This window comes from Parasteatoda tepidariorum, chromosome 6 (genome assembly GCF_982258835.1).
Source record: "Parasteatoda tepidariorum strain Cologne lab strain chromosome 6, Ptep-v5.0, whole genome shotgun sequence".
Lineage (NCBI taxonomy): Eukaryota > Metazoa > Arthropoda > Arachnida > Araneae > Theridiidae > Parasteatoda > Parasteatoda tepidariorum.
Window position 1 is genome coordinate 60,202,333 of NC_141760.1, and position 23,776 is coordinate 60,226,108.

The 23,776-nt window shown below is 29.0% G+C and overlaps 1 protein-coding gene across 1 annotated transcript; it reads right to left on the reverse strand.

The window, feature by feature from the left end:
• On the reverse strand, positions 1-23,739 carry LOC107440561 (acidic leucine-rich nuclear phosphoprotein 32 family member A). The gene is made up of 8 exons (XM_016053524.4): positions 23,601-23,739; positions 16,542-16,685; positions 12,148-12,267; positions 9,568-9,733; positions 7,383-7,460; positions 6,812-6,891; positions 1,903-1,954; positions 1-774 (listed from the first exon to the last, which is right to left on the reverse strand). Exons 1-8 carry the CDS (start codon positions 23,646-23,648, stop codon positions 719-721), a joined length of 744 nt encoding a protein of 247 aa, XP_015909010.1. The 5' UTR covers positions 23,649-23,739; the 3' UTR covers positions 1-718.
• Positions 23,740-23,776: the final 37 nt, after the last annotated feature.

Genomic DNA, 23,776 nt, shown 5'->3' on the forward strand with positions numbered 1-23,776 from the left:
TTCTTATATAAAAAAATCTTTTATTAACAATAGTGATATACAAGCTTCTCTGAGAGTGCCTGTTATTCTGAGATGAAATGACAAGTGATATAAGTAAGCAATGAATTTAAAAGCGATGACAACTGTTCTTTAATAAACCATAAACCAAACCAGGAACCGTCTATAATGCTTCTTTAATTTTTACAATTAAATTTTTTTTTCAAAAATAATGTTTATTTAAAATGAAAAGAACAATCATACATAGCATAAAAATGCATAGTTTGCTCTCAGAATAAATAAAGTTTAAGGGTTACATTACTAAATTTGAGAGATAGGTAAATAAATAGCACTTGTTAGACATGATTATACTATTTTATAATTTCAAATGGATCACACAAAAACAATATGATATATTACAAATGCAGTAGTAAAGAAAAAGAAATATGCTTATAAAATTATAGTTCAACTTTAAGAATGTCTCTGAATTGATAGCAAAAAGGATCCTGACAAGGCTTGTGGGTTTAGACTAAGAGGCACAACTCCAAAATGAGTAACAATGAATGAAACCCATTTCTTTCATTTGGTCTCAGGCATTTGCTTTTATGTTTTACCCTTTAGATACATATTTTGAAAATGGTAAAACATAAAAGATGAATGATATAAAGTATGCTGTACATTTTATCACTCTATATGTTAGGATGAACAGATGAAGCAATGTTGGAAAGTTCTTTTTTTTTTTTCAATCTTCATCTCCATCATCACCATCTCTTTTCCGTTTCTGACCTTTACCGGCATCTAAAAAATTATAAGAGCATTTAGAAATATTTTTATTCAAATAAATAACTTTCAATTTGTTTGAAATCAAGGACCTACATTATCAAAACTAAATATGTATAATATACGCAAAGGTTACTTGCAGAAAATTTGTTACAATCAGGGAAAATTTAATATTACTGGCTGAAATTCGAGAGACAAAGGTGAAAAAAAGCGGAAATCTGCTAAAAAGCAGAAAAATCTCATCCCCGATAGCTCAAGATAATAGCGGATTCCGGCACAATTTCAAATGGTAATAATGGCAAAATCCACAAATCAATATATTTAAATGAGAGGATTTCGATTGATTAGTGGAAGAATCACAGGTATGAAAAAGTCTCGTTAACGTGATGTGGCGAAAGTTTCAAAATGTAAACTCTGAAAATTTTACCAGATTATCAGCTTTTCTTAAAATAATTAATTTGCGGAAGTCCTAGGAAAAAAATCACATGATCTGCTCCTACTTTATAGACCAAGAAGGATGGTACAGAAAACATTGAATTCTGGGGGTACACCCAGAATTTCACAAAACAGCTCCAAAAGATAATATATGTTTCAAAATTAATTTTAATAAATAATTTACTTATCTACAAGAAGATTAAATACTATGTCTGTTTATTCAATTTGTCAAATTTCTCAATTTGTAATAATTGTTCTAAAATATGATAGCCCAATGTTTAACTTGAGAAACATTTACTATTTAAGAAATAAAAGTATCATTAGAGGATGCCTTCCTAATGAGAGAGAATTGAGAATGAATTGCATATTCTTTTCAAGCACATTGTTTGAGGTGAACTTCATGAAAATAAAAGCTATGGTTCAATTGGGGGGGGGGGACACTGTGTTAAAAGATTTAGTAATTTTAAATTTCAAGAAATAGCCATTTCAATTTTTAACACAGATATCTGTTTCTAAATTGAGAGTACAACTTTTACTAACTGTAAATTCCAGTATATTTTGCATACGGTACTTGAATGTAAAATTTATAAATGACTTGCAAAATTATTAATATTTTTTTTAAAAAAAAATAATAAGGAACAACCATGAAAACTAACCATTTTTTTACAACCATGCAAAAAATTCGACACATTGATTAGAAATTTAACTTACTCATATCCTCTTCTTCATCTTCTGCATTAAATTCATTACCTTCACTATCCTCCTAAAATAAAATAAAAATATTTTAAATAATATTAAATGATAAGTCACAATGAAGGAGGGGAGGTATCACCCATAATCAAAATCAGCCCTTTCTTTAAATCAATGGCCATTCTCATTTGACTATAAATATATAACACCCTACCTACAAAGCTTAGCGTAACATTAATACTACGAAATCGAAAACTCAATAGATTGTTTATGTGACATTCAATGCTAATTTCAAATATATTAATTTCAGAACAATTTTCTTAATAAAATTATGTCTGTCTGTTTAAAATCCAGAACATTACAATTGTAATAGATTATTTCTTGTTAAAAATATTACAATATATAAACAAATATTTTCAACAATTATAATATATATAAAATTATTTGTTTATGAAAATATTTATAGAATTGAAAGAAAGGTGCAAAAAATCCCTTCACACAAAGAGACAAAAGGGGAAAAATACCTACACTTTAACAGTTAAGCTAGTTGAGCATATTGTACAAAAACTATACAGTCAAGCAAAATTTCTTCATAGAAAAACAGGAGAGATAAATTTAACCTTTTAACTTTCAAGCACAAACAAACTGCCCTCAACTAACTAATTGGCACCACCGGATGGGTGACTTCGGCTCAAGCAGACCATACTACGAGGGTTGTAATAGTGGCAACTTAACCTTGAAACTCAGAGAAGGACGGGCATGCTCAAATAGGATATGGGAGCAGTGAGGTGGCGCTGTTGACGGTATGGAGAGTGCAAAAAACAGTCGATCTGCTTAGAAGGGTAGTTGTTATGTGAAGTTAAAGTGAGGTCTAAAGCATGTTTTCAAAATGCTTCATGACAAAAAAAGACGAGATGCTTGAACCCATCGTGCTACTGTCATATACGGTAAAGGATTTGCTCCACAGGCTTCCAGTAATCCTTGAGAGCATTCTATTGTATTTTTGCCACGGACAACCTTAATTTTAAGCCGCGACCGCTGATCACCTTTTGAAAACATGCTTTAGAGTGATGGAAACGAAACTCTTCACTTTAACGCCACACAACAACTACCCTTCTCGTCAGATTGACTGTTGTGCACTATACACCAGGGTTCATGATTTTTTTGGAAAAAAAATCAAAAGAATCAGATTTTTTTGATTTTAATTCAAATACACTGTATGGACTTTAATTTATGATTAAAAAAAATTAAAAATGTTTAATCAAATTAACTTAATATTAAAACTATATTGTAACAATACTTTCAGGGTTCCCACTCTATGATGAGATTGAAATTCAAGGACTTTCCAGGACTTTTCAAGGATCAACAAAATTTTCAAGGACCTTAATCTAAGACCAATTTTAAAAATTATTCTCTTCTATTTTACTAGAAGCAACAATGCCTGTTGTGGCAATAATTAATTTCAAATATAATGCCTAAATGCTTTGCCTATATAGAGAGAAGAGAGTATATGTATTATGGACTAAAATTTATTTTTTTAAAAACAACCCTACTGGTTTTACATATTAATTCACAAAATCATTTTCAGCACAATCTATAACTAATGGTAATGAGATGTTAATGGTGAAATCCTTTAATCCTGTGTATTTCCATGTGAAGGCTGCATGAAAGACAGAGCTAAATCTTAGGTATTCCATACTCCATGACTATTCCATAACCCCCTCCTCTCCTCTATTAAACATCGTTTCTGAAATTATTTATCCATAATTTACACAACCTTCTCTAAATGTTATGCAGCAACAATTCTCTCTGAAAATAAAAATTAGAAGGAATATATCCCATTTTCACCATGTTTAAAAGCATTATTCATTATGTGTAATCCACAACTGCCAATGAATATGACCTGGTGGGAATATTTCTCTTTTAATTCACACTGAAGCTTCTAATAGAATTTCCAATTGACATAGGGTCCATCCATGGATAATTGAAGTATTTTAGAGAGCTTTTAACCATCATCCATGCATTTGTAAAAAGAGGACAAAATATTTTCTGCAGTTCCATGATCCATAAATTGGGAGGTAAGATACTTAGTGCAAACTTTATTATCAATTCCTTACCATAATGTCCATCTGCTTAGATTGTAGAGACTGATTTAACGTCTCATCAAAGAGTACAGTGTAGCAATCAACATTCTTCAGCTCATTTATAAGAATCCCTTTGAAGTATAGTGCCGATCCAAAGGAGCCCAAATAGGCTCACCTTGTGGCACTACAAAAAAATTGTCTCGCTATACAGCTATCAGCAAACATTTTGGAGAACAATTTACTAATCCTTTCACAGGAGTTACATGAATAATTACTAGTGATGCACTTCAGATTCCAGAGAATTTCAGCATCAAGTACATTCCTTTTGACTAGATAAGAAGACAATGTTACCTCGGGCACTAAAGTTTCTGTTTCACATGGGGCACACGATGTTGAAGGAGTATTTACACCAGATGAATTAGATGTTGATGTCTTTGGAAAAAGAGAACTCAGGGCATGAGACTGCTTTTTTGTTTTACCTTTCTTTCATGTGTGATTTCAGAGCAGATTCTTCCATTTTTGCGATATCGATCTCCTTCATGCATAATCGGCACTTGCTCTGAACTTCTTTTCGGGCATCGATAAAATCCATTCTTTATAAGCTTGATTATCCATCCATTGGGGATTAAAATAGCACTTCCCAGGCATAACTAGTCTAAACTACATAACACAAATACGAAGCCGTGCCTTTGCGAATACGCTTTACAATAAAGTTTTGAAATGACGCAAACGTAAGGACAAGTGCGGATGGTAAAACGGCAAATTTATTGAAAACTACAAGGTACATATTGTTACAAAATTCGAGAGTATTCCAGTTTCGATAAGAAAAAAGAAGATCTAAGCATATGCGACAGAAGATGAAGTGGAGTCTCGCCCCGAACGCATTGATTGTCTACTGTGGTGCGCGCGCTTGGCAGACACCAAGACGCTAGGCCCGGTTAGAAACGGTGGCGTTAAAAACCACGTGAGAGAGCTCGGGAACAAAACAGAAAGAACGAGATAGATCCGCGGGTGTTTTATAAAAAGGGCCGCTGGCAGTATTGGACAAATTCAAGGACCTATCAAGTTTTTCAAGGACCTAAGACGTTTTTCAAGCACTTTCAAGGACCTAAATTTAGCAAAAAAAAATTCAAGGACTTTCAAGGACTCTCAAGGACCGTGGGAACCCTGACTTTAGAAGCTCTAACTAAAATAATTTTGCATTATAATACATGGCTTTGAATGCATAGCAACCATTTTGAAAAAAATGCATGATTAAAATTTAAAAGACTAGATGAAATAGAGAATTTAAAGAATATTTCAGGGGTCTGTTTTGGTTTTTCTGAGAGGTACCTATTTTGTGAAAATTAAAATATATATTAAAAGATCAATACAAATATAGTAAAAATATGGATTTATTGTTTCTTACGAGACAAAAAAATAAAATTTTAAGAAAAAGTATTTTGTGTGACTATTCTATAATTTTTCCTAAAGTTGAATTTGTAAAGGTACCGGCTTGGACAGACTCCTGTGCTTTAACTATTAAAGCAAAGTTTCAGTTAGCAAACCATAACTTTAATTTAAAATTGTGATTTCATTTTTTTTCTCTTGATTTTTAAAATTACAAAATAAATGTAGCAGACTGTGTTTATAAATGTAGCCATTCATCAAAAAATAAATAAGCATTTAATCTATATATTTTTATATTAAAATATTCATTTTTAATTCTATATGAAAATAGATGAGTTGAGCTAAAAAAAAAAATTAGAAAATCTATGTACTCATTGGAATTTTTTTTCACAAAATTTCTTTATAGAACATCAGATAATGTCAAAGATACTGCAAACATATTATGAAAAAAAAAATACCAGTTAATAACCCTACTGCATCAAATAGATATCGAAAGAGTTTGAAAGAGAAGAATGACACTATATTAGGAAGGAAAAAAACATCTGAATTCATCAGCCCTTTTTCCCCCCCCTCTGTTTTTGGCATATTAGGGTAATATCTTTTTAATACAACCTCAAGCTTAAGAAATATACATTTTCCACCAATAAAATATGATGTAGATTTTAATTCATGCTTTTTCATTCAAAAGGTAGAATTTTAATTAACATTATCTGTATTATTTTTTGAAAAAAATTCATGTTTATTAATTACTTTCTACAGCTATGCAAATCTATATTAAGACAGCATTAAATGTTTACTTTAATCTATACTTTCAATCTCAAGAATCAAACGATTTTTAAAATTGTAATTTCAAATGTGTTGGAATTTAACACACACCAAGAAAGTAATTTTGTTAACTAAAATTAATTAATGCAGCAATTTATTTAAATTAAATTTTAATACTAAGAGAAGAAAATAATAAAAGTATCAAAAATTTAAAACACTGCTTTTTAACTTTTGAAATCAATATATATAGATAAAAAAAATTTGTTGATTTAAATCAAGGATTTTTTTAAAAAAATCATTTGATTTAAATCAACGAACCCTGCTATACACATAGACAACAGCGCCACCTCACCGGTCCCATATCCTATTTGCGCATGCCCTCCCTTCTGTGAGTTTCAAGGTTAAGTTGCTACTATTTAATTTACAACCCTCGTATTTTAATCTATCTATATTTATAAACTTTTATCTCTCTCCCTTTAGATAACAAATAATTTTTCAAAATTGCAAAGTTTGCATCTTTGTACCTAATTAATAAAGCAGAATGGTTTTAGGCTAAACAATTTACTAAATCATAAAAATTGCATAGTACAAGCATAAAAATTAAACTTGCAAAATATAGAATGATAGCAACCATTTGGAGGTTAAGACTGATTACAGTATTAAACAAATAAAAAAAGAATTTATAAAATTACTTCTTCATCTCCATCCTCATCCTCTAATTCATCCTCTTCATCTTCATCAACATTCACGTCATCATCATCATCTTGTTCATCTATTAATAATTTATTATGACATTTTAAACAATAGCAAGAACATAGAATAAAGAAAGACTCACAAAAATAGAAAATAGCGCAATTTCCAGATTGTTATTTAAATTTTGAAAACTAAATTTCAAGGAAAAATATTAGGTATTTAGAACCCGCGACTTTCAAGTGTCAGAGTTCTTTTTTTTTTTTACGAAAATTGGACCATTATTTAATAAAAATCTCTCCATTTAAAGATACACATAAAAAGTTAGTTTAACGATTAGTAAAAAAATCTGTTAAGAAATTAGATGATGTATGCAAATAAAATTAATGAGTTCCGATAAAAAATAAAATGAAATAAGATTTTTGATAAGATTTAGATACAATTTACTTCAGGATTAAGATTTTATTTGGAAGAAACCTCTTAAAATTCTGCCTGAAAATAGCGATCAACATTTATGATGACAAACGATTTTGATATAATTAGAGCAAACTAACCATAAACAGATTAACTTACCTTCACCATCCTCCTCATCTTCATCATCACTGTCTCCATCTTCATGAATATCATTTTCTTCATCATCATCTTCATTGCCTACAGAGAAACCTCATACTTTTGTAACAGGAAAAAAAAAATCAAGATACAAGCCCTCTATGCAAGGCTGTTTACCTATCCACATACAAAAAAAAAAAAAAAAAAAAAAAAAAAAAAACCCTAAAAGAACCCAATTTCAAGTGGGGTTTTTTCACAAATGACAAAAAAAGGAGCTTGTTCTCCAAGCTTTTTTTTCCCCCTCCCTGTTATTACTACAGTTATTATAATTTCACACATTTTTATATATTCTTCACAAATTATTTAATAAATTTTAAGCAAATAATCGTGATTACATGCTAACAAGTTGAGCAAAATTTTTTAATACATTTTTGAAATTTTAATTTTAGGGAAATATATTTTGAAGAAAAATTTTTTTGATTACAGCAATATTTTAAATCTCAATATCACATATTAATGATATAACAGCAAAGTAAAAACAAAACTAAATGCCACTTGTAGTTAAAAGTTCGTTATAGTCTCTCATGGTTCTGTTTTACTCATTAAATGTCTATAAACTTCAACTAGCTTTTTTGGAACCGAAACAGTTTCACAGTTAGGACCAAACATCTGTCTTTTAGTTATCACTAAACTATATTTTAAAATATCTGTAGGATGGAATTTAAATAAAATAGAGAAACATTTTTCACTTCTCAAAAATGAAATAAAGTGGTTTGATAATTTAATATGTTTGTAAACAATTTAGATATAAATTCCAATATTAACACTGTTTGCTGTTATGGACTTAGCAATAAACTTATATACTATGTAATAAATGTGTATACTAATAATACTTTGTTATACACCGAAAACAATTAAACCAAAAAAATTAATTAAAAAAGTTTTTTCAGCCCTGCCTCTAGGAGCGTATTTGGGAAAAATTGGTTTAAATACAATGATGTATCAAGTTTAAAGTAAAGTTTCTCTTAGCCGGAAAAAGAACAACTCTTGTTATGTTACAAATGTTCATTACCTCAATAGGATATCAATTTTGTTAAAGAAAATCAGGGCTGGCAAGATTTTGCCGCAGGTGGAAAAAACCAGGGTAAATACCGGTAAAAACCGTCCTGGTTTTTGCCAAGCAAATCGGCAAAAAGTGGCAAAAACCTATATTTTCCAAGATGAGAGGACAAAAACACATTTTTGGTACAAAATTATTCCTAAAATTGAAATATATACTATAAATATAAATAATTACAAAATTATTATTCCATAATTAAATCATAATGTAATGATATATCATTTTAGTAGTTTAAAACATTAGTGATTGGAAAATTTGCGATTATTCTCTTTTTTCCAGTGAAATGAACTTATTTTAAATTAATATAACTATAATTTAAAGCATAAAAAATCTATCAAGATGTGTAGTTAATTATTGTACAAATAATAATATTTATTTACTATTTGTAAAAAAACATTTATTTAAGGATTCTAAAATGAAAAGAGGACAAAAACTTTCAATGTTTTAAAAATTATTGCCTTCATATTAATTATTAATATGTTAAAAATAATTTTTTCATGTAATGTATCAAAATTATTATTCCTTATGATTGATTTAAATTTGTTTCAAGTATTTTGCAATAATATTTAATCAGCAATTTAGATGATTTGGTTTTTGCCACTGTCCTGGCGAAAACCCCTTTTTGCCGGCAAAAACTCCAACCCCGAAGAAAATACTGACAAGCTAACTTAGTTAACTCTTGTTTTATTACAAAAGCAATAAGCAGGCCTCGCTTTTGAGTTTTTTCTAAATTAATACATTGGTAGTGAACTGTTTTTCAACTAATTACATTGCCCAAACATGGTATTTTGTTTGAATTTACCAAATGTTGTTAATAAAATGTCTTTTGAGAAGTTTTTTTGGATAGAAAGTTAACATGACAAAATTTCAGTTTCGAGTGTCACAGAGCTACTAGAATAAATAGCTAATCCTTGTCTCTTAATTACAAATACACATTTCAAATTTAATTTGTTTGGCCTTTAGGTACTTTTTAATGTCATAAGATCAGGTAACGTCGTACAATTAATTTTAAACAATTACTACAAGAGAATAATGAACCATTAAAAACAATTGGATAAGGTTAATAAAATAAAATTAACAAAAAAGTACCATCATCATCGTCATTTTCAGAGTCTTCAGCTTCTTTATCTTCTCGATCATACCCATCCAGGTACTTTAAACTGCTGATGAGACCAAATACTTCATCTCTGTAGTTTTCCACACTTGTGACTTCACAATTAAATAGGTCAAGATTCTTTAAGTTTTTGAATTCTTGCTAAAAAGAAAAAAAAATATATATATATAATTACATGGGATACTACTAAATACAGTGTTCTCCCTAAGCATTTTTAAAATCGCAGATCCCTATAAATGTTCCAGCTTTTACATTTTTGTAAAAATAAGCCCCCCTCCCTTAAAAATGTTGCCTTTTTATTTTTTGCAGGAAAAGGTGATTTTCTTAACCACCTCTTGTAATAAAAAGTTTATTTCTGATTTATTTAGCAATTGATAATCATTTAACTTTTTTAATTTTTTAATTTCATTCCTTCATTTTAGTAAGACTTTTCTTATGTTGTCTAGCTATATAGTTAAAATTCATATAATATTCGGCCCCAGAGATATCACATTTTTTATTTGGGAGAGGGGTATATTAATGACTAAATTTTACCATTATTTTTTTTTTTTAAGTATATACCTTTAACTTAAAATGCACTTCTGAATGCTTTTCTTATAATTTTCTGTTTAAAATATAAGAAACGCTTATAACTTGTTCATCAGTTAATCCTTTTTTTTCTTTTAAGTTCATATTTTTTGAAGTTTATATACAGAGATTGTCTTTTAGCTTACCTACATTTATCTTTTAAATGCTTCAGTTATTTTGATAAGTGAGAATTACTTTGTGAAATATACAAAAAATAGTTTAGAAGGTATTTAAAAATTGAAGATCAAACTCTGTTATTACATTACACATTGATAAATTTAAATGATAATAAGTGAGTGAGCATTTTCTGTGAGGAAAAACCTGGCCCTTTTTTATTCTTAATGCGAACTATGCTAAATATAAAAGCATTTAAAAAATTACATTCTATGAAAGTATTTTTTAAAAAAATGGCTACACCAATCCCATCCTTCTGCAATTTTCGTTATTTTTTTTTAATACCTCTGTCACAAACACAATGCCATCAATTTTCAGCCTCGCATATGTATTAGTTCTATAACACTTAGATATCAAGTTGTCTCAAAAGACTTTTGTCTGCGCCGGAATTAGCCTTTAAAAAAATTTTAATTTTAAACATGCTTACAAGACATGCAGTTTAACCATGAAATTAAAAAGCACTATTAGTTTTATTTAAATAAAAACTAAATTAAGAAAATCATTAAATTCTTTTAGAAAATCATTAAATTAAGGTAACCTCTATAAAATTTCTTAGGAATTTGCACTTATAATACTCAACAAAATATTTAATATTTTTCTTTCTTTTTATTTATTCAATGAATTTAAGCTTAAAAATAAACTTTTATTATATTATGTAAATGGGGGGAAAATATTTTTAAAAAATCTTTTGATGAGTTTTTTTTAAAAGAATAAGTTTAGCATTGTTCAACTTTGAAATAATTCTAATATTTAAAAGTATTTAATTTTATCCAAATTAATAACTAAGTTGACTTAAAAAAGTATTTAGTGCCTATAACACTGATGATGTTTAGTACATAAAAATTATCAAAATAGTCAACCTGTGTAAACATTTGATCATGCCCTTCATTGCTCAATCTGATGTTCAAATGTCCTTAGACTGAAAAATGCTATTATAGAACTGGTTTTAGAACAAAAATGTCTCGTTTGCCTGCATTTGAAAAACGCTTTTATACTTTTTCTAACTTTTGCCTCACAAAAAATGAATATTTCAAAAAATTTTCGGAAAAAGAGAATGTTGTAAATTGGTTTTGATTGTCTTATGCAACTATTTCCTACAATCTTTTTAATGTTTTTTCTTTAATCATTATATACTGGTCTTGTGCAATTATATTCTTAATATCTCAAAATGTTTTCTACCCTTCTCTTTTGATGGTAGTCTTGCGCAATTATTGTCTGAATATCTCAAAATGTTTTCTATCCTACTCTTTTGATGGCAACCTAATCATACATTTAGCTAAGTAAATTTTGAATAAGATCCAAAATCTTAAATAAGAATGCAAGAGTCAATAAATAATAATTTATGTTTGAAAAACCATAATGAAGTAGAGCTAAAATTTTGAAAAACAGTACAAATAACAATAGTTTATTAATAAATTACAGTAAATTAAGATTAAAAATTATTCATGAATTTTAATTTTTCAGTGAAAGCTACATTACGGCTACACTAATGAGCCACTGATGGTGAATTCATACTAGCATTGATCCAACAATACCTACTGGCGCATGTCCAGCCCACAACACTTCAAGTTTAAATTTTTCATCCACCACCCACACTAAGCTCAACAACATGCACAGACTTTTTTTGGGATCATAAAAAAACTGGAAAAAAAAAAAAAAGTTTCTAACTTACAAAGGCATGATCAGATAATAGGTAGTCTGATCTGACAGCTAGCCAATTGGACAAAATATCAAATTCTGACAATTATTTACAATAGAAAAGTGCAACTAATCCGAAGGGACACTAGAAGACTTAAGGTATTTCAATAACTTACCAATGGATTTAGTGTTTCAATGTCTTTTATTTTATTTCCACTGAGGTTAAGATGTGTTAGTTTCGGACTTCCATGCAGCAAATTTAAGCACCCAGAGATCCTGTTATCACTTAGCTCCAACTAAAAAAAAGGTTACTTAATAAGAGTCTATATACATAATAAAAAACATAGCATTTAATAACAACTTTTCAACAAACACATTAAATTATTAAGACTTAAAGAAACTAAAAAATTTATATGCCTTATAAATGCTTATAATTTTAATAATGCCCTGAATAAAGTTTCTAACTAATCAGAAATATCTACCTACATAAGATTGCCACTAGCTAGATGAGTTCATTTAAAAAACTATTTACAAAAGTTTGAAGAATTAATCAGTAAATACAAATAAAGTTATGAACTACTTTTTGTAAATCATGGCTTCCTTTGAGAAAAAAATAATAATAAATAAAAAACATTTTGCCCTAAATTATAGATGACTAGGATCTTATTAACTAGGCAATGATGGAGAAATCATAACAATTGTTTTCATAATCATTGAATTATTTTAAGTAAAATTTCTTCTTTGACCAGATGAACTTGTTTTTCTCATTTGTTTGGCATGCAACTTTGAACTTTTTCAATTCTAAGGGTCTTTTTAGTAATTTATCTAAAGTAATATTTACTGCAATATTTGAAAAGCAAATTCAAACAAATGAAAAGTGATTTTTTTAAGTTGTTCCTTACGTCAAAGGCATAATTTTTTTAATAAAAAATATGCATCCTTGTTGCAAAGATAGTCTGAAAGGGCACCAACAAATTAAGAATATTTAGGAACTGAATAAAACTTTTCCAACAAAATCTTAAAATTTTCGAAGAGAACAGTTCTTAATTTTGTATTAGCTTCATTACTCAGTGGATTAATAAAAATATATACTTTGTATACATAAAGAAATATAAAAGTTACACGACAAAGCATAAAACTTTAATCCAATTAATAATGATATTATGATCCACTTTCTTTTCGATAATTAAGACAATCTGAAGAAGATCTTCTCCTTTTACGTAGATCAACTGCAGTAAGTAGGAGTAGCAATATATTAATGAATATTGATTTAACACATATACTGTCACATAGCAGCTTTAGCTTTTCGAGAAGCATCAAAACTCCGACTTAAGCCTTAGATATAAGATATTCTTGATTTAGCAAACAAGGAGGACCTTTGCCTAAGCTAATGCTGATAACACACAGGATGCTGATAAGTCTAGGTACGAAGAAGATGCCGATATGTCTAGCTATGAAGAGGAGGCTGATAAGTCTAGCAAAGAGGACGTGGATTAAGCCTGGCCACAAAGAGGACGTGGATTAAGCCTGGCCACAAAGAGGGCGTGGATTAAGCCTGGCCACAAAGAGGGCGTGGATTAAGCCTGGCCACAAAGAGGGCGTGGATTAAGCCTGGCCACAAAGAGGGCGTGGATTAAGCCTGGCCACAAAGAGGGCGTGGATTAAGCCTGGCCACAAAGAGGGCGTGGATTAAGCCTGGCCACAAAGAGGGCGTGGATTAAGCCTGGCCACAAAGAGGGCGTGGATTAAGCCTGGCCACAAAGAGGGCGTGGATTAAGCCTGGCCACGAAGAGGGCGTGGATTAAGCCTGGCCACGAAGAGGACGTGGATTAAGCCTGGCTACGAAGAGGACGTGGATTAAGCCTGGCTACGAAGAGGCCGCGGATTAAGCCTGGCTATGAAAAGGCCGCGGATTAAGCCTGGCTACGTAGATGTCGATTAAGCCAGGCTACAAAGAAAAAAGTGACCAAAAAAAAGGAGTTAAATGGCAAAAAAGAGAACAAAAACAGATGTCGCACTATGTATTTTTCTTTTTGCACTCCCCCCCTGGATATTTTCTTGAAGATTATTTTCAGCAAGAGTTCTATCACTCTGCAAATCGCTGTACATTATTTTGGCAAAATTTAATGCTTCTTGAAATTATTTTAGTGAAACTTCTGCCATTTTGCGATCGCTGTGCATTATTTCATTATACGTTTTACACACCAGGATTTAACTAAGTTTCTTGTAGATTATTATTAGTACGAGTTCTCCTACTTAGCATTCTTTCGTTTTGAACTCCATTTATGAAAAAATTATTTTAAAAAATCACAACTTTGAATCATTTTTTTTATACTTAAAACAGTTCATTTTAATAGTAAAATTTTGTAATTAAATAATTAATTCTTTGTTATAAAAATTCAACATGTTAACACTTCTTTTTCCAAATTCTTTCAATGCACTTAAGTAAAATAATTTCATAGAATTTTATTAATATTACACCAATCAATCTTCAGTAGTTTTTATTTTTAAAAAATTAGTAAATGTTGCTCTTTTTACTTATTAAAAAAAAAAAAAAGTGTACTTTTGACAGAAAACTCAAACACAAGATCTTTTTTTAAACCAGTGCTTGAAAAAAAACATATCCCATTTATTTGAATATGGCAATTTTTTTTTTTTTTAATTAACAGGGATGAGATTAGCCAAAAGGCAAAAAAGCTGAATTTCCACGATAGTAAATTTTACTCAGGCGCAACCCTTTAATAAATTCCAAACAGTTTAAGGTAATAAATAATGTGTTGACATACAATTGTGTACTATTCTATTATTATATAAATGATTACATTGATACTTAACATTTAGTGAAAATAAAAATTACCATATGAGAAAATAAAGCTGGAAATTATATTTTTCCTCAGTTCACATAAGAGATAATTATTACTTGAAAAACTACCTGGTTTAGCAAATTAAAACTACTGAGAATATACATTAATATTTCATTTATTTTAATAAATACTATTATATGATTTATAGCAAATATATCAGTAATATTACTTTTTAAACTATATTAGAAAAAAAAACTTTAACAATGGACCGAATCATTATGTTCATATTATAGTCTAATCCAACTAGAGCCCTTTGAAACATATCAATAGCAGTGAAGTAGAAATATATAGTAACTCCTTAACATACTAAAATTGCTATTTTAGTTTGAAAAATTACATGACAATCAGCAACTGATTAGATAATTGTTTTTTATTTGAGAAGAATTTTGTATTTTATAGCATAAATAACAGCAATTATAAATAAAATTTTGATGATGAGTTAATTAACTCTTCCCCCCCCCAAAAAAAAATTTAATTAAATCCCTTTTTAAGTGATTGCTTTTGTCTGCTATATCTTTTATGTTTGCTATATTTAGTCGTTAGTCCATCTTCAAACATCTTAAGACAAATTCTATTTTTTCTTCTTTGCAAGCACAGAATGTAAGTTTTCAATATATTCCCTTCCAGTTTCTCTGATGTTGTAACACTTACATATACTAATAATCGTCGTTAGAAGAACAGTCACCTTTATAGTAATTAATTTTTAAAAAATTACATCTTACAAGAATCGTGATAGTTGATCTTAAAATTGCGTGAATATGAATAACAATTATGGATTTTGAAATCACATGAATATGAAACTAGATATACGATTTTGAAAATGTGAAAATACAAACTGGGATATAGAATTTTTTAAACATGTAAATACAAATCACGATTGATAATTTTTAGATCGCGTAAATACGAATCATGATGTATAGTTTCTAGAATGCCCAATGCCTTATTTTAAAATCACGATATTATAAACCGCATGAGCAAAGCAAGACATTGAATTTTGAACTTGCGTGAATACGAATCGCTACTTACGTTGTAAATACGAATCACACTATCGGACTTTTAAATCTCGTAAATGAGAATCGCAACGTACAATATTCAAATCGCGTGAATAAGAATCGCAACACGCAAATATGAAAAGCTATGTTTGATATTAAAATCGTGTGAATAAGAATCTAGATATTAGCAGATTCCAGGCTTGGGACCTCTAAAAGGCTTGTCAGAAGCAGTTTCGTTTGAACTACAAAAATCGGATCTGTCTGGAGGGCGGGTAAAAAATTCGGAAAATCTTATCTGCTGAGAGTAGAAGGGGAGAAAATAGGTAAAATAAGTAAAAATGAGAAAGGATTGGTAGCTATGTAGTTTGAATTTTCCGTTTCTCTTTGAAAATCGATGAATTTTCTGAAAAAGCGGAATACTTATGAAAAAAAAGTGAAATTTTTACAAAAATCTGAATTTTTGATTAAAAAAAATAGCTGAAATTCAAGAGATAAAAGTGAAAAAGCGGAAATCCGCTAAAAAGCGGAAAAATCTCATCCCTGAATTAATCAACTGTTACATTGAAATGAAATGCAATCTTTGAGAAATGTTGGATAACATCTTAAATTTGCATTAAACAAAACTTTGAACATTTATTAAAGAACATTATACAAATTCAGCAAAATTTTTTTTCAAAAATAGAAAAAAAGGAAGCTTTGGCTGCTTATACATACTTTTTTTAAATTTGGCAACTTTGGAAAACCTTTAAGACTAACAAGACCAACATTGATGAGGCTTAAAATTTCCAAATTAACAAATTCATCTGTTAAACCAACTATTTGAGTACTCCGACAATTATCAAGATTCAATTCTTTAATCTGAAACAAAAACAGGCAACTTGTTATCAAAAAACTTCATACTTTTTTACATGAATAATTTAAACACATAGAACTATACTTTTGGTAGTCCCACTAAAGATGCCAGCTCAGGTTGCCAATTTCTGACAATTGACAGTTTTATCTGGTTTAAACTGCCCACTTATTGAAATAGTTTCAGAATAAAAAATAATTGTTAGCTATTATAAATATGCAGCAATTATAAATAAAAATATATATAAAATTACAAATGATCAATCAATTATATTCTTTCATCATTTGACATTACTATCAAATCCCCCAAATTTCGGTACAGAAGATCAATTTATTATAAATATTAAATAATTATAATGTAAAATTACAATTTATCCAATCATTTAATCTCCTTAATTATAGAAAATAAAAACACAAATAGTTAGTGAGCCAGTGATTTATGACTAGGGTTCACACCATCAAAATTGAGTGGTTCAATAGCATACCTGCCAACATTGGGTAAATAAAATAACAGATTTTACTAGTGACATTTTCTGGGCTACGAATAGAGTTTTGATACATCATGCGAGATTAGTATTTAATAAGTGATACGAAGCTAAAATAATAATAAACAGATTAAAATGCTGAAATCAAATGAATAAATGATGGAAAAAAAAGAAAGAACAAAATATGCTTAAAATTAATTATCTAAAAATTATAAAATCACTTCAAAAAAAAAAAAAAAAAAAAAAAAAAAGAAGAAAACAATTGTAGTTGATGAACAACTTTACTGTCAGTACATAGATGCAAAACTTACAATTCAGCTTACGTGCTACACATAAGTTTGAAATTAAAAAATGTATGCAAGATATTAAGAATTAGATTCCTCGGGAACTATTTTACTGATTTTTCTCAAATTTTGAATTTTGCCATGTTAAGTTATATTCTTTAAAATGATGAATAAATTTGTATACCTAACAATTCAAATTTTCTTAAGACCATTATTAAACAAAATACCTAAACATTTTCTAAAAGTTACTTTTTGTATTATCTTTGGAGAGACAAATTTTATAATTGTGGGCCAAAACTTTTTCAATTCACTTAAAAAGTTTTCGAAACATAGTGAAATAAGCAAAAAGTAAAATTAATTTTAAGGGGTCCAAACTTTGGAGTACTCTGTCCAAACTTTTGGGATCAAATCTTTCAGATTGCAGCTACCTCCTATATTTTGCGGGTTAAAAACCTGATTCCTTTAAAAAAAGATGCATTTATTAAGTAAAAGTATGTTGTTGTTTTTTTTGTCTGATTTCGTAATTTAAATTAATGTCTGCACTAATTAGGTAGCACCCCCTAATTGCACTAACTTGTGGCCACACTCTCGAACCATTTAAATTAAGTTCTAGAATCTGAAGATCTGATCATTAGATCAAAAGTTATTTAGAGCACTTTTTCTTTTGGCACACTGTACATGAATATTTTCTATAAATCTTGACTCATATGTCTACACCCTATTCCAGGGGTGGCGAATCTTAATACACCAACGTGCCATTTTTTCCAAAAAATTGTTTAAGGAAGTCACAGACGTGCCGTCAAATAATTTTGACTTCATGATTATTGGGAAAATAGTAATACTAAATACTATCAACTCAAAACTCATTATTTACATTGAAAAAAAATACATTTTGCAATGTCTCAGTTAAAGGCGTAATTCAACTTAAAGCAACATCAGTGTGACTTACGTTGTTGCAGATTAGATGACAATTAACTTATATTGGGTTGTAAGATATTAGTTTAAGCAGGACTGTTGATTTCTTTTTTGCTTGTTATTTATAGTTAGCTTGTTTTTTATGGTTATTGTTTTTTTAGCATTAACTGTTAATTTTTTCATTAATGATTGTTTATTATTTTGTTTGTTTTTTGTGAATTTTAATTTAATTGTTACATATGCTCCATAGCGTAATAACATCCGTGTAATAACAATTCATAGTGCAATAACAATTGTGATCGGTGGCGAGCCCAAAATATAGTGTCGCGTGCCATAAATGGCACGCGTGCCATTGGTTCGCCCTCCCTGCCCGATTCTATGCAACTTAAAATCAGTCAAAAGAATAGTTCTGAATTTTGGGCCCACTCATACAAAACTGAAAAGTGAAGTACAAGAGCGGTTTATGGAAATAAAGGAAAATTGATTTTATATATTGAATAAAATGATTGTAGAACAGTTTCTTTATAAGATTATTGTTTTTGCATTTTTATTTTCAATGACTAAAAAAAATTAATGGACTGGATAAATTGCAATTTTACATATATTTTATAGTAATATAATACTTTTTTCATGCCAAAATTTGAGTTTTTAACAATGGTCAAAACAAGCAAAGAGTTAAATGTTAGAAATGTAGAATGAGGAAGAAAAAAAAAAGAATTAAAGTTAGTTAGCACTAAAAATTTAAAGTTTTTCAAGATTCATTACTTACTTACTTAAAGATGATGTAGTAAATGAGAAGACAGAAAAAAAAAAGGAATCGATAGAAAATACTAGACATAAATTACAAACTGCATAACGGTTTAAGAAACTATTCTAACATTTGATATTTCATTTTTAAAAAATTTTTTTTTCTATTTTATTCACTCGTGCAAGGAGAAACCCATTTTCTTTCTGGGACTGTGGAAGAAACTTGTCTAACCGGATTTGGATGCAGTCAAATACTATTAAATCAAGCCGATTATCCGAACTGCTCGGGACCGAACATAGTTCGGATAATTGGAAAGTTTAAAATCAAGTGTAAATGATTATTATTTAAGCACCAACTTCCCTTCGCACCTTTTGTAGGCTTACGACTGGCAGTATCATCTAAAATAGCTCTCCCGTGTTTAAATGTTTTTTTTCTTCAATTTTTAAATAATTTCTTCTAAAACTTTTTTTCATTTTGAATTATTTTTATCATATTTTCCTTTTTTATAATTTTTTTTTTGTCAATTACTGATTTACCACATTTTTCATTATTTTCCATAGCAAAAGAAATCCAGCAGAAATTTGTTTTAAAGAAAATGCGTTTTCCCCCGTTATTCTCTTTAAATAAATCAATTGAACTAGATCAACATCATTTTTACGTTCTAGCCAATTCATTGCAAAATCTAATGAATTGCATGCTTCTATATGAGAAGGTCCACTATCTTGAAACTGATTACCTATTTCTTCCTCTGTGGAGTTGCAATTTTTCATACAAAATTTTCATCGGAAAGATCCACTGGTTCAGAAACTTCAGTTTCGTTTGTTTTCCTGTTAAGATTCCAAGTACTGTATTCACTAATCATTAACCATAAGTAACAACTACCCATTCCCCAATTATTGAACTTCAGCACTTATCTATTCTTAAACTCCTTCTACATTCCAACCATTGTAGACTATCAAAATGAAGCTCGCATTCTTGGAAGATAATTTTCAGTTGTAAAGAGCTAAAGGGGTATGTAGGTTTAACTGTATCACAATACATGTATGTATGGCTACTATAAGAAAACTGCTAAAAAGGTTGTAAATTAAATATGATCTTCAGATATAGGGGATATTATTTATTCTTCTTAATTTAGAAAAATTGTCTATAGGTTAAAAAGTATTCTAAACTTTAAAAAAAAAAATAACGAATTCAGACATAGTTCAGATCCCTGTGGCAGAATTTTTTCTGACTTTCTGCGACAAACCTAATTAGAACCAATATCTTTCTGCAAGATATTTTTATCGTTATAAATGTATGTGTAATGAATTTATAATAATAGATGAAATTCGTGTTTATAAAATAAGTCTACATGCATAGAATAAAACTGTGTAGTTTTTTTCTTAATTTCATAATATAAGTTTACATTTCTTAATAAGTTTAAATTGTTTAAGTATAAATTTGCATAATCTTCGATAATAACGAAAAGTTATAAATGTATAGATCTGCAGACAAAAATGCTTACTAGAGCATAAATAAAGATTACCCAGAACCTGTAATAAGATAGAACTTATAGAAATAGCTAAGAATGGACAAAAAGATTAAATTTATAAAACAAGATAACTGAATTTGAAGTATCAGTTTAAAATAGTATGATTTAATGTTTCACTATAGTAGTTATATCAGGTACAGAAACAAATCAGGTGAAAAAATTAATATTGAAGTTGAGTAATCAAAATAATAAAATAGTATTGACTATAACCGAATTCTAAAAGCAGAAAAATTAAAGCAATGTTTGCTTCAATTTTTTCTACATCTAATTAATTTTATCTAATTATTTAGATTCGATTAATATTGTACTGACTTATTGAAAGATTTTTCTCTTTAAAAAAAGGAGGTAAATAAAACTTTTTTCGTGATCAGATTAAGTTCAGAACGAAAAAAATACACAGCGCTTGTGATTTCGCACTGTATTGTGTAAATATATAGCACTGATTCCACACAAAGTATGCAGAAGCAGTTTCCGACTCAATATGCTCAAGTCTATTCAACATCTCGAAACGAAATAGTCTTTATCAGTACTGAAACATCGGTATTAGAGCCATATTCATTGGATGCGATTTTTTTCGCATGCGTATGGAATCCTGCTTGAAAGTGACCAGTAAATATTTTTCACCAATCTGGGTTTCATTCGCATGCTAAAAAATCGTAGATAGTGAGATATCTTTCAGGCTTTATTTCATTTATCGTCAGATTGGGGTTTTTTTTTTTTTTTTTTTTTTTTTTATTGACAATTTAATTCAAAGCATATAGGCATTTTTAGATGTTGTCGACTTCCATCTTATTTCTTTTTCGGAATGCCGTCTTGATAAATCAGTTTTCAAATTTGTTTTAACTATTGAGGCTTCACAATTGCAACAAATAACCTTTTCGCTAGACATGATTTTTTTAAAAAAAGAATCTTTTTACGCATGAAATTTTCCACATAAGTGCAAAAAATATAAAATGCTCTGTTCTCAAAAAAAAAAAAAAACACAAAGCAAATTACTGCGCCAGCGATAGAGGCCGAAGTTGGCAAATTTCCAAAAATAGCTTAATAAAGGGGAAAAAAATTCTCCCCTTTTTATCCAGTAACTGTTTGTGTTGGAGATTAACGGAGAATTACGAGCGCTTTCTCCTTCCGCGGTACGCTAGAAAAAAAAAATATTTAAAACAATTCTGTAAGAAAAAAATTTTGCAGAACCATTATTGCTTCTGCAGAAATTTTTTGTTTCTGAAGAAAATGTTTTTTTTTTTGTTGGTAAAACAACTTCTGTTTCTGCAGAATTTATTTTGAGAACTTTTGTTTGTAGCAAACCGAAAAATTTTATTTCCCAAATAAAAAAAATCTTTCTGCAAGAACTCAGTCGCTTTCTGCGACAATGTCGCTGTGTTTCTGCCACGGGGGGTTCAGATAATCGGAGCTCTACTGTACTATTAAAAACAAACACACAAAAATTAATCAACTGCGTAGTTCCATGCGGCTAAGCCACATAGCACAAAATTGTCTATTACACCAGGCATTAACGAATTTTATTCCTTCATTCGATGATCAGTCAATGCAAACCCTTTTGATTAATTTTCTATTAAACTTGTTCTCCATCAGTACAAAAAAAAAATTAAGAATTTCAATTGTGGCGATTTAATGATAATGATTTTAACGATCAAGGAATTTGGTATTCAACCTGCAAATAAAATTGTGACCACTTACTACGACATATGGTGAATTCATATTTATACTAATTACAAATTTTATCTCATTGGTCAAATATTTCCCAAATAATAAAGGTTTGAAAATGACTTTTTAAAATCTATTCAAGTTTACACCAGCATAATTACTCAAATTACTACCTTATCCTTTCAATGATGATCACAATTTCATATAGTTTTAGAATAGAAACATAAATTTGTAACATATATTTTTGCCACTTAAGTGTTATATAAGCATTGAAACTGTTTCACTCTTTATCTCTTAAGTTTGTGTATTTGATAAGAATGAGCCCATAAATCAAATTTGATTCACAGTAATAAAAAGTCATATAATTAAAATTTGAATGCATGAAGGTCCAAGATTAGAATTCACTATTTATTTTTTTTTTTTTTAAATGAGCAATATAAATATCTATTAACATCTAAATCACTATAATAATAAATATACTTAAATATTTTTATGATCATGAATTTAGTCACTTAGAGCAAAATTTTTAAAAAGTTGAAAATGTACTTATGTGGAAGATGGAATCCTAAAAATAGCCAATTTAAATAATACACGCATAATTGAAGTGTAAAATATAAGAACTTAATTTTAATTTTAATTTAATTGATCACGAAAACAAAATTAAGATACTTTTAAATGATATAAAACGAATCAAATCCATATTATATAGAAGATATATTCCAACTTTTCAAGTTGCTCCTCCCGCCATAAAAATAAAAAAAATTAAGGAAAACATTATTTATTACCAATAAAAAGTAAAAACAAAAATTAATTAATTAGAATGACTTAATCAATAAAAATCTTACGAACCTTTAAGTTACTTCATAATAGCTTAACTAATCTTAAATTTTAAAATCTTTTAAGAGATAACAAGTCAGACCCCAACTGAGGTGCAAAACAAATAATGAAGTTAACGACACATATGAAAAACTACCAATACGATTTAACTCAAAGTAAAATTTATTAACTTCAGATAAATGTATGTTAAAAATATTATTATTAATTTCAAGAATAACACAAGACACAAGTTTAATCAAATGAAAAGTTGAATCGCCGAAACATGTATGGAACAACTTTTTTTAGCATACGTGAGTAAAGGAGCATAGGACTTCGCCATTGATTTACCATAAGAAAAATGTATCGGATTTATTTCGGAAACTAAATTAACTTTCGACTGGCAATCAAGGAACATAAAAAAAAGATTTTTTTGCAAAAAAATAAGTGCAACAGTTTGCCAAAAAATTTTTTTTCACTTGCCTGTGCCGGAGAACGACCACGCTTTTCTAATTCAATTCTCTTTTCCATGTCGCCTGTTTGACTTTTTCAAGACACGGTCTTGCGAAAGCGTTTTAAAAGAAACGATGCTCACTTGTTCAACAAGAAAGGTGGGTTCGTTGCCATTTTGAGAATCATTTTTTCCGTAGTTAAAACTT